The following is a 12381-nucleotide window of genomic DNA, read 5'->3' as shown; positions in this document are numbered from 1 at the left end:
TAATTTTATTTTTAGTAGAGACAAGGTCTTGCTATGTTGCCCAGGCTGATCTCAAATTCCTGAGCTCAAGCTATCTTCCTGCCTCAGCCTCCCAGAGTGCTGGGATTACAGGCACGAGCCACTGTGACCGGCCTTGGCTATTGGAAATAGTGCTGCAATAAACATGGGAACACAGATACTTCTTTGATATACTGATTTCCTTTCTTTTGGATATATACCCAGCAGTGGAATTGCTGGCTCATATGGTAGCTCTATTTGTATTTTTTTTTTGAGGAATGTCCACTGTTTTCTATTGTAACTGTACTCATTTACATGCCCACCAATGGTGTATAATATTCATTCCCCTTTCTCTGCATCCTTGCTAGCATCCTTTTTTTTTTCACATGCCCGCTGTGTCAAATGTCTTTTTGATAAAAGGCATTTTAACTGGAGTGAGATGATATTTCACTGTCACAACCAATCTTTTCATAAGCACCTGGTAGTCATGAAAAAGTATCTGCAAGTGGGTGCAAATTCCTCTTGTGTCTGTGGCTCCCAAGGTTCCTATACTGTCTTCTCAGCCTTTAGCAAATAATTAAAAATCTCAGGCCGGGTGCAGTGGCTCACCCCTGTAATCCCAACACTTTGGGAGGCCGAAGCGGGCAGATCACCTGATGTCAGGAGTTCAAGACCAGTCTGGCCAACATGGTGAAAACTCATCTATACCAAAAATACAAAAATTAGCCAGGTGTAGTGGTGGGTACCTGTAATCCCAGCTACTTGGGAGGCTGAGGCAGGAGAATCGCTTGAACCTGGGAGGCAGAGGTTGCAGTGAGCCAAGATTGTGTCATTGCACTCCAGCCTGGGCAACAAGAGCAAGACTCCGTCTCAAAAAAAAAAAATCTCAGCTGAATTCTTATCTGTTGTATAGTGGCCCCATCTTCCTCCCAGGCTCTACCACAAGTGAGCCAGTACTTTCATCCTATTTCTCCCTGTAGGCACCTGTTTCTTTTACAGGTTAGTTGATTACACTATGATTTCATCTCTCTGATGGGTTCAAGAAAGTTACGATTTTTCAGATTCTCCAACTTTTTCTTGTTTCAGTAGAAGCAAGGCTCTTTCTGGCTTTCTACATCCTAGGTAGAAGGCAGAACTGCTATTTTTTACAAAATCTCACTTTTTAAATATTGTAGTAAAATTCACCATTTTAACCTTTTTAAGGTGTGCAATTCAATGGCATTTAGTACATTTAAAATGATGTGCAAACAACCACCATTATCCAGTTCCAGAACACTGTCATCATCCCAAAAGAAAATCTGTATGCACTGAGTGGTTATTGGCTATTCCTCCCTCACTCCTGACCCTGGAATCTGGCTAACCTACTCTACTTTCTGTCTCTATGGATTTGCCTTTTCTGGACATTTTATATAAATGAACTTACACAATATGTGCCCTTTTGTGTCTGGCATCTTCCACTTCGCATAATGTTTTCCAGGTTCATTCACGTTGTAGCATGAATCAGTGCTTCATTCCTCTTTATAGGTGAATAATACTCCACTGTATGCATATATTAGAATTGGTCTATCCATTCATCAGTTGATGGACATCTGAGGTGTTTCTACTTTTTGAATATTGTGAATATGACTGCTAGGCACATAGACGTACATGTTTTTTTGAACTCCTATTTTCAGTTCTTTTGGGTCATATGGTAACTCCATGTTTAACTTTTTAAGGAAGTGCCAAACTGTCTTCCATAGCAGCTGCACCATTTACATCCCCAGAGCAATGTAGGACAGCTCCAACTTCTCCACATTCTCACCAACACTTATTATTCTCCATTTTTGGCACCATTTAGTAGGTGTAAGGTGGTGTCTCACTGTGGTTTTGATTTGCATTCCCCTAATGACTAATGATTTTGGGCATCTTTTCATGGGTTTATTGGCCATTTGTTTTTGGTTTTTTTTGTTTTGTTTTTTTTTTTAGACAGTATCTCGCTCTGGTGCCATGCTGGAGTGCAGTGGCACAATCTCAGCTCACTGCAACATCAACCTCCCAGGTTCAAGCAATTCTCCTGCCTCACCCCCCGAGTAGCTGGGACTACAGGCGCGCACCACCACACCCAGCTAATTTTTGTATCTTTTTTTTTTTTTTTTTTTTTTTTGAGACGGAGTCTCGCTCTGTCACCCGGGCTGGAGTGCAGTGGCCGGATCTCAGCTCACTGCAAGCTCCGCCTCCCGGGTTCACGCCATTCTCCTGCCTCAGCCTTCCGAGTAGCTGGGACTACAGGCGCCCGCCACCTCGCCCGGCTAGCTTTTTGTATTTTTTAGTAGAGATGGGGTTTCACCGTGTTAGCCAGGATGGTCTCGATCTCCTGACCTTGTGATCCGCCCGTCTCAGCCTCCCAAAGTGCTGGGATTACAGGCTTGAGCCACCGTGCCCGGCAAATTTTTGTATCTTTAGTAGAGATGAGGTTTCACCACATTGGCCAGGGTGGTCTCTATCTCCTGACCTCATGATCTGCCCACCTCAGCCTCCCGAAGTGCTGAAATTACAGGTGTGAGCCACCGCACCTGGCCGGCCATTTCTTTATCTTCTTTGGAGAAATGTCTATTCAAGTATTTTGCCCGTTTTCTCTTCGGTTGTTTGTCCTTTTGCTGTTGAGTTGGAAGAGTTTTTTATATATTCTGGATCCTAGATCCTTATCAGACAATATGATTTGCAAATATTTTCTCCTATTCTGTAGGTTGTCTGCTTACTTTCTCGATAGAGTTCTTTTATACAAAAAAGTTTTTAATTTTGATGAAGTCCAGTTTTATCTTTTTTCTATTTATTTATTTTATTATTATTATTTTTGAGACAAAGTCTCCCTCTGTAGCCCAGGCTGGAGTGCAGTGGTGCAATCTCAGCTAGCTGCAACCTCTGCCTCCCAGGTTCAAGTGATTCTCTTGCCTCAGCCTCCCGAGTAGCTGGGATTACAGGTGCCCACTACCACACCCACCTAATTTTTGTATTTTTAGCAGAGATGGGGTTTCACCATGTTGGCCAGGCTGGTCTCAAACTCCCAATCTCAGGTGATATACCCACCTCGGCCTCCCAAAGTGCTGGGATTACAGGCATAAGGCACTGTGCCCAGGCCAATTTTATCTTTTTTCTTTTGTTGCTCATGCTTTTGATGTCCTATCTAAGAATCCACTGCCAAATCCAAGGTCACGAATATTTTCCTCTATGTTTTCTTCTAAGAACTTTATAGCTTTAAGCTCTTATATTGAAGTCATTGATCTATAGTCTGAGTTAACTTTTGTATATGGTGTGAAGTAGGGGGTCCCTTTTCATGGAAATATCCAGTTGTCCCAAGCACTATTGGTTGAAAAGAACATTCTGTGGTTATATGAGTTTTTATATGAACTCTCAATTTGATTTCACTAATCTATTATTTTACTTTAAATCTGAAATAATTATTGTTTTCCCTTAAGAGTAAACGGCAAGAAAGGAATTGGGTTCAGAAAGTACATTACTCTTTCAGGAAATTTAATTATGTTGAAAAGGAAAGAGAAAGGGCACAGCCAGAGGGGAATGAGAAGCATTTGCCTTGCATCTCTCATATGCTCCACAGTACACTAGATGATTTCATTTCATTTCATTTCATGCTCAAATTCTTCAATATTACTTTGGTTCCATAAAAAAGGAAACTAAGATTCAGTGACATTAACATTTTGCCCATGGTCACACACTGTGCTGAATGGCAGAGCCAAAACTGTACCCTAGATCTGTTTGATTGTATATTCTGTATTTTTCCCTCTCTATTATTTTGTGTCCAGTTTTGGACATGACTTTACAGTGCCTTGGGACCTACACAGAGAGAGATCTAGTTTACATTTAAAAATATAGTACTAGGCTGGGCGCAGTGGCTCATGCCTGTAATCCCAGCACTTTGGGAGGCCGGGGCGGGTGGATTGCCTGAGCTCAGGAGTTCAAGACCAGCCTGGGCAACACAGTGAAACCCTGTCCCTACTAAAATACAAAAAATTAGCCGGGTGTCGTGGCACGCGCCTGTAATCCCAGACACTCGGGAGGCTGAGGCAGGAGAATCGCTTGAACCCGGGAGGCAGAGCTTGCAGTGAGTTGAGATCATACCACTGCACTCCAGCCTGGGCAACAGAACAAGACTCTGTCTCAAAATGAATAAAAAAAAATAAAAAATAGTACTGAAGCTCAGAAAAGAACTGAGATTTGAGATAAAACATAAAAATAATCGGCACACAAGTGTAGTTAAAGCCAGGGAGTGGAAGAGATCACTTGATGCCGAAGACAATATGAAAAGCCTTAGGTTTAGGCTTCAATTGGATGGAATCTCAGGACACGTCAACATTCAAGAATTAGAGCAGAATAAAATGAGATTCAGGAAGGACTAGAAGGAAAACTCAGTATTGACTTCACTACCTGCCAGTGGCAAATCGAACTTGTTCATCTCTATATCTCCAGCATCTAACGTTGATGGTGAATAATGGATGCTCAGTAAATATGTTAGATAAATATCTGAATGACACTGAAACTGAAGAAGAAGAAAGTTTCCAGGAGACTTTTAGAGAATAGTCAATGCTTTTGAAAAGACAATGAAAGATAAGGTTTAAAAAGTAACCACTTGATTAGGCAACAAAAAAGTCAACAGTGACCCAGCCAGAAGAACACTAAGCAGAGTAACAGATAAAAGACTGTAGTGGGTTCAGTAGTGAACAGGAAGTGAGGAAGAAAAGAGAGCACGTATAGACCATTCTTTTAAGAATTTTGATGTAGAGGAATAAGAGAAATAAGTCAGTAGCTAGAGAGCTGGCCAGAGTTACACAAGTTTTTGTATTTTCAGATAAGAGACATTTCAGCTTGTTTGTGAATACAGATATCACTGGAAGCATTAGATTAACAACTTAGTTTTCAAGCAGCTGTAGATTTATTTGTAATATTTTAAATACTATATATGCGCAAAGTAATTTTTCTAGGGGGGAGTTTATTATACTTAAAAAAGAAATTTCTAAGTACACCTATTTATATTGGCAGTTTACACTAATCTGAAGAAATCAATGAATACAATAATAAAAAAAATCCTCTCCAAACAATAGAAACGACTATTTTGTAACACTGCTAGAAAAGGAAACTGGAAGTAATTCTGGTAATAAAATAATTCATTGCCAACATGGCGAAACCCCATCTCTACTAAAAATACAAAAATTAGCCAGGCGTGGTGGTGCACGTCTATAATCCCAGCTACTGGGGAGCCTGAGGCAGGAGAATCACTTGAACCCGGGAGGCAGAGGTTGCAGTGAACAGAGATCGCGCCACTGCACTCCAGCCTGGGCAACAAGAGCGAAACTCCATCCCCCGCCGCTAAAAAAAAAAAATTGTTTCATTCCCAGCATAGATACCTCATCCAAGAGGAAAAGATATCTGGGATCAGAGGTTTGAAATGCTATTTTATTTACTCTACAAAAAAATTTTACATTTCATATTTTTGCAAGTATTTTCAGTATTTTAATTTAGGTTTCTTAATGTGCTTTTAAAAATTTATATGTAACATACAAAACTGTTTCTAGTCAGCTTTTTACTATTTGGTTTTTATAAATTATTGTTTAGACACCTTTCGATTAGGCTTGATTAAAAAATAAGAAAATGTGAACATTACTAAGCCACAAAAGGCAAAATACAAACTAAAATAGGAATTACCAGGCAGGGTAGCTTTCCAACAAGTTTGAACAAATGGGAAAAAATATAGAGTGGGCATGGAGCAGGTTAAAATACACTTTCTAGCCATGGCCACTAGATGGTGCAAACATTTTGCAGGACTTAAACTAAATGCCTTAAGCACTCAAAGTTTTTTGTTTTGTTTTGTTTTGTTTTTTTGAGATGGAGTCTCTGTCGCCCAGGCTGGAGTGCAATGGCGCAATCTTGGCTCACTGCAACCTCTGTCTCCTGGGTTCAAGTGATTCTCTTGCCTCAGCCTCCTGAGTAGCTGAGATTACAGGCGTGTGCCACCACACCTGGCTAATTTTTGTATTTTTAGTAGAGATGGGGTTTCACCATGTTGGCCAGGCTGGTCTTGAACTCCTGACCTCAGGTGATCCGCCCGCCTCAGCCTCCTAGAGTGCTGGGATTACAGGCGTGAGCCACCGCACCCAGCCTCAGCGCTCAAAGTTTTAAGAGTATCTCCAAATAAATTAAATGCCTTGCTTCAAGGAAGAAGTGGAAATTTTTTTTGTGCTATCTGGGAGTGTAGGAAAATTTATGTATGTATGTGTATTTGTTGTTTTATATTTTGCTTTTTCAGCATAAATGTTTTGAGCTTGTATGTTCTTCAAAGATATTTTAGCCTCTCTGAGTCAACAGCATCCTGCCTGCATGTGGCTAAATGGCACTGGGGGTGATGATGGCATATGTCTTCATGGTCTTAGAACTAACTCAATTCCAGTATTTCTACAGAAACAAAATAGTATAAAAGTGAAGTACTACAAGAAAAATTACATCCCCAAAATATTGGTAGTATGAAAAATACTAAATTCCTGGTCTAATATGCTAGGAGTCCCTACTGAGCAAAAATGGGTACTTACTTGAATTAGGGGGCCAGGACTCCCGGTATTCACTACCTACTTGAGTTCTGGGTGACTTGACCCGAACCTGCGGAGCCACACAAAAATCACAAGAGTTATGATCAATGGGAGAATTTAACCAAGAAATTTAAATCATAAAAGTGTGCTTAAAATACTACATATTTTTCTACCACCTCTTCCACAACATATAAAATCGAATATATGTATCCTAACAATAAACAATAATAATATATATGAAAGGCTTTCTGGTTTCCAATGTATTTTCCATATATTTTCTCATCCAATGCCAAGCTCATTCAGGGGTAGGTGGGAGGGGAAGAAGCAGTAAAGGGAGACCCTGTGGGGTCAAGAGCCACAATCCTTACACAGCTACAGTTTCTGGGAGCCAGTGTGACCATGAACTCCTTCTCTGGATTGTCATACCATAAGGAATAGTCAGTTCCACTGAGAGAAAAACTAATGGAGAAAAACAACTCTAACCTTTAACAGGGTCTTGTATCTCTTCACACTGCCTTCCTCTCAATTAACATTCTTAAAACCCGGCTTTCTCAGGAGCTTGCCTAAGAGAGACACCACAGCAAGAAGGTTACCTTTCTTTCTTGTTTCTTCTGCGTCTCCATAACGTGCAGGCGCTCCATGAGGCTGGAGATGCCCTGCTCCAAGCTGTCAATGGTGTGGTGCTGAGGATCGTGCCCACTGAAGCTGTTGCGCAGGCTGCGGAGAGCATCTCGAACAAGCTGCAGGTCGCTGGTCTGTGGGCAAAAATAAGGTGCTGCTGGCATGGCCCGGTGCCACATCCCAACCACTGGGCTGAAGTTTCCAGAAGAGATTTATTTTTCCCCCACAGAAGCAGGCCTATGGTTTCTCCACTAATTCTTAATTTTGTATAGCAAGTGCCTCACATCTTTACACACTCCACAGATCCAGGAATTAGGGAACTGGAATATAAAAGGCCTCATCCACTGGCCGTGGGTTTGGCACTCTTTGGTTTCAGTGAGAAATGGCAGGTCTCTGTCAATCCAGGTACCTACCCCTCTGTTGCTGATTGAAGCAGCTCCTTTTCCTGCTGTTGGAAGGAGAAAACCATTGCTTTGAGAGTTGTGACTGTTGTAGTTGGTCACCTATAGCAGCATGAAGAAATGTTGCTTGTTAAAGGGAGAATTGTAAACTAGATGTGCTGTCTTATTTTTCTTCTTTACATTTATCAGTTCCTGACGAAGTATATAATTGTCTGTTTAATGGCTCTCTTTATTAAAATGTATCGTTCTTAAGTATAGATTTTTTTCCCCTTTTGGTCACTGCCATATGCCCAGCACTTGATACTTAGTACGCATTGTTGGATGTGAATGAAGGAAATGCTAACCTCCACCTGGAGGCCACAACCTAGCCTCTGCCACAGCACTGGAGAGCCTCAGAATGCTGCTCCAGCACTGCCTGGCTTTGCTTCAGTAATTTAAAAATAATGCTGAATATATATATATATATGTTTTGTTTTGTTTTTTGGGACAGTCTTGCTCTGTCACTCAGGCTGGAGTGAAGTGGTACAATCTCAGCTTATGGCAACCTCTGCCCACCGCCCCCCCTCCGGGTTCAAGCGATTCTCCTGCATCAGCCGCCTGAGTGGCTGGGATTACAGGCCCGTGCCATCTTGCCTGGCTAATTTTTGTATTTTTAGTAGAGACGGGGTTTCACCACATTGGCCAGGCTGGTCTCAAACTCCTGACCTCAAGTTAGCCACCTGCCTTGGCCTCCCAAAGTGCTAGGATTACAGATGTGAGCCACTGTGCCAGGCCATGGTGAATATTTTTTGAGTCTGACTCTATGCCAAGTGGATCCAACAGGACTGTGCTTAGTTATTTATGTGGATTACCTCATATATTCTTCATAATGACGGACTGAATCACTATTATTTCCATTTTCCAAATAAGCCCTATTTCTAAGGTTCAGAAGATAAGCAACTGAAGGCCACACAACGTAGGAGTGGTAAAGGTAGAACATGAAACCAGATTTTCTTATTCTGGAACCTGTCCTCTTAACTAGCTCATCATAGAGTCTCCTAACAAACGAGCCTGTGGCCTTGGTTCAGCTCTGAGTCAGAAACACCATCGCCCCGTTTGCTTCATAAATGTGGGAGGGAGAACACAGGGTCTAGGTTACCTCATCTGCCTCTCTTTTCATACAGTGAGCCAAGAGGACATCTTTGTGTTCTAGCTCTCGCTCTAGATCCACCTGCAAAACAGACACTAAATCAGAAAAGGATTTCTTTGGGCCAAAGGGGCAGGAGAGTCAGGGGCTGAATATGTTCTGACCTGGTGGTAACTGGCATCAGAGAGTTTCCGGAGTGCTTCTTCTAACTTGGCCTGGTGCTGCTGAAGGAGGCGATCCTTCTGCCCCAGCTCTTTCTGCAACAGAGATAGAGCTTTCAGATGAGTGGCAAAACCAGGGGCACTGAAAAGTTCCCCTCTGTAATATAACTTCCACTCAAGTAAAGTAGAGCCTCAGGAAAAGAAAGTCCTTTCCTCAGAACATACCAGGAAGACTTTACACACCATAATAGTCTTACATAGTGCAAAGGATTCTTCAAGAGTAATGAAGAAGGGAACTGTCATTTGTAGGAGGACCAGTATGAGCCATTCATACTAGTCAGAGATAAAGGTAAGACTAGAACTGAAGTTTCTAGACCCCTCGTCCTGTACTCCCTCTCCTAGCTGTGCCATCTATTCTTCAGGGCTAGTGCATCAGGGGACACAGAAAAATGCTTCCTTCTAAAAAGCAAGGATAAAACAATAATTAAAAAGCAAGGATGAGAATAGAATACTTAAGTGCTTTTTGAGCAACAATAATGGGCTGTTCATGAAAGGTCAGTGGAAGGCATTTCCAAACTGATATTCACTCTTACTTTATATTCTCCCAAGAGCCGGTTCCTCTCATCTAGCTTCCTCTGCAGATCCACCTGCAAGGATAAGAAAGAATTCATGGTACGCAGGTACTGCCTGCTAATCCTCAAGGAAACCAGCTACTTAGTAACCATAGTTAATGCTGGCAGTTAACAGTATGCAGCACAGAGAGGGTATGATGGTAAAAATACACAGCTGCTCTCCATGTTGTTAGTGAAGTAATTAGACTGTAGAACCACAATTTTGCCTCGGTATCTCAGTGTCCTCAAAGTTGAAGAGGAGATCAACGACCTTCCTGCCCAGTATGATGTGGGCTTTCACCTAGGAACAGAGATGAGTCTAATGGGGAATAAAAATAATTGCAGACACTTAGGGCAGGCATCCCAGAAGCAAGATAAGAGATTAGGATGGCCAGTCTAATAGCACTTCATGCACTAGCCTGTTCTGCTAATGGGGCTCACTGAGGTCAAGGCTCATTCATTTAACTCACATTCTGGTTGTGCAGCTCATCTTTGTCCATATTTGCCCTCAGTAGCTCTTGTTTGAGCTGAAGAACAGATGTGTCCTGCTGAGTCAATCTCTGCTGCAAGGCATCCTAGGGGAAAAAGCATACTAATTACTGTTGTCTCAATTCATCAATCAGCCAGTTGTTATTACAAATTACTAAACCCTTTAATGTGTTTCCAGCATTCGTTATGGCAGACTGGAAGACAAATGGAGTAAAAGGGTCTTGCCATGAGTTGCTGAGGAGGGGTTTTTCTGTCCCCCTCTAGGAAACTGGCATCCAGACCAAAATCCTTTCCACTGTTCTATGAAACTTACTGAAACCTGATTTTTTTTCTCTGCTTACTATTCGTCCCCGCCCTCAATCCTCATAGCATGGTGTATTCGAGAGAGAATGACTGGACTTTGGGATCAGAGAGACACAGATTCAAATTATAAAGCTACCACTTACTACTTTTGTGATGTTAACCTTGGACAATGCACTCTACTTTCTCCCACCTGGGCTTTCTCATCTATATCTTGGGCATATAAATACTCAATCTAGAGTAGCTCTTTTTCCCTCTACCTCTCTGCCCAGTCCCCATTTCCTGGAGAGATGGGCCCTATTCATCCCGCCACTCTGTTGTTAAAGAATCCCTGAAATCACTCCCACGCTGGCTTCCAGAGCCTTGCTGCTAACCTGCTTCCAATGGTTTCCAATGCCTAGTCTGGACCAGGATTAGAATTATCTTTCCACTGAGCAGAACTGTTCTTTGATTCATGATTCCTCTTCCCAATTTCCTAGGATCTTAATAGCATTAGGTTTTCTTTCCCTCAGCTTGAACCCTCTTGGTTCCTATCATGCCTAACAAAAGGTGAGCTGGATATCCTTGCTTATAAGGACAGTTAGGACACATTCTATCAACCATGGTGGCTTCAAACAGAACTAATGGACTAGGGCTGCATTCTAATATATTTGTCTTGACTTTTCTCTCTTTACAGACTACAAAGAAATGGTACAGACTATGAAGAATGTGGGAGCCCATTCTTAATTATACTCTCTGCCATGACAGTACATGGTAAAGGAAGTCTAAGATACCCTTGGCATCAGTAGTTCAAAGGAATATTTCCCAAAATGTGCTCCATGGGACATTAATGCGCCACATGACATTACATGGAAGAAAAGACACTCCTGTGGTTATTAATTCTAAATCATTTTGAGGCCAACCTCTTTACGACAGACCTTTTCAGATCCTTTATATGTTATTATTCACAGTGAGTCTTCAAGACTGCAGAGCATTTCTCAAATTTATCTGACCATGGAACACGTTTGTTTTTTAAAGTGTTTCAAAAGTACTAAGCCTACAAAATATACTTTGGAAAATGTTGCTGAGTGATAACTCTAGTCTAGCCCATCAATGGATATGCAAGGAAGAGGGGAAAAGCAGCAACATAAAACATCCTCTTCTACTTCTAGGTTTTATTCCACAGATATACTCCCATTTGGGTGAAATAACATATATTCAGGCTGGACATGGTGGCTCACGCCTGTAATCCCAGCACTTTGGGAGGCCAAGGCGTGCGGATCACGAGGTTAGGAGTTCGAGACCAGCCTGGCCAATATGGTGAAATCCTGTCTCTACTAAAAATACAAAAATTAGCTGGGCGTGGTGGCACACGCCTGTAATCCCAGCTACTTGGGAGGCTGAGGCAGGAGAATTGCTTGAACCTGGGAGGCAGAGGTTGCAGGGAACCGAGATCATGCCATTGCACTTCAGCTCTGGGCAACAGAGCAAGACTTCATCTCGGAAAGAACAAAACAACTAATATTCAAGGCTGTTAGACCATTGTTTATATTAGCAAAAACTAGAAATTTTCATATATAATAAATTATTTAGCATATATATGTATGTATACAGTGAAAAACAATGGAATATGATACAGCCATAAAAAAAGACCTAGGAAAGTCTTTAGGTACTACTGACATAGAATGAGCTCGAAGATATACTACTAAGTGAAAAAAAGCAAGGTGTCAAGTTGTATTTCTAGTATACTACTATTTGGGTAAAACCGTGGGGGAAAACGATACACACACATATGTGCTGATAACTGTTAAGATGCATCTAAGAGGTCGGGCGTGGTGGCTCACACCTGTAATCCTAGCACTTTGAGAGGCCGAGGCGGGTGGATCACCTGAGGTCAGGAGCTCAAGACCAGCCTGGCCAACATGCTAAAACCCAGTCTCTATTCAAAATACAAAAAGTAGCTGGGTGTGATGGTGCACACCTGTAATCCCAGCTACTTGGGAGGCTGAGGCAGGAGAGTCACTTGAACCCGGGAGGCGGAGATTGCAGTAAGCCAAGATCGCGCCACTGCACTCCAGCCTGGGTGACAGAGTGAGAGTCCATGTCAAGATTTAAAAAAAA

General features: G+C 42.0%; 1 protein-coding gene across 7 annotated transcripts in view; it reads right to left on the bottom strand.

Annotated features, from left to right (window-relative positions):
* Nucleotides 1-12381, bottom strand: part of LOC105493620 (DIX domain containing 1) — a 101135-nt gene that overhangs the window by 24302 nt on the left and 64452 nt on the right. For all 7 annotated transcript variants that reach the window (XM_071075950.1, XM_071075952.1, XM_071075953.1 and 4 more), the window contains 7 exons: nucleotides 9963-10067; nucleotides 9475-9528; nucleotides 8885-8977; nucleotides 8733-8804; nucleotides 7607-7696; nucleotides 7166-7327; nucleotides 6576-6642 (listed from right to left, as the gene is read on the bottom strand). In XM_071075950.1, coding sequence (XP_070932051.1) covers nucleotides 6576-6642; nucleotides 7166-7327; nucleotides 7607-7696; nucleotides 8733-8804; nucleotides 8885-8977; nucleotides 9475-9528; nucleotides 9963-10067 — 643 coding nt within the window. The remainder of the gene's footprint in view (nucleotides 1-6575; nucleotides 6643-7165; nucleotides 7328-7606; nucleotides 7697-8732; nucleotides 8805-8884; nucleotides 8978-9474; nucleotides 9529-9962; nucleotides 10068-12381) is intronic.

This window comes from Macaca nemestrina, chromosome 12, assembly GCF_043159975.1.
Source record: "Macaca nemestrina isolate mMacNem1 chromosome 12, mMacNem.hap1, whole genome shotgun sequence".
In the NCBI taxonomy this organism is placed as follows: domain Eukaryota; kingdom Metazoa; phylum Chordata; class Mammalia; order Primates; family Cercopithecidae; genus Macaca; species Macaca nemestrina.
This window is presented reverse-complemented; position numbering and strand designations above follow the sequence as displayed.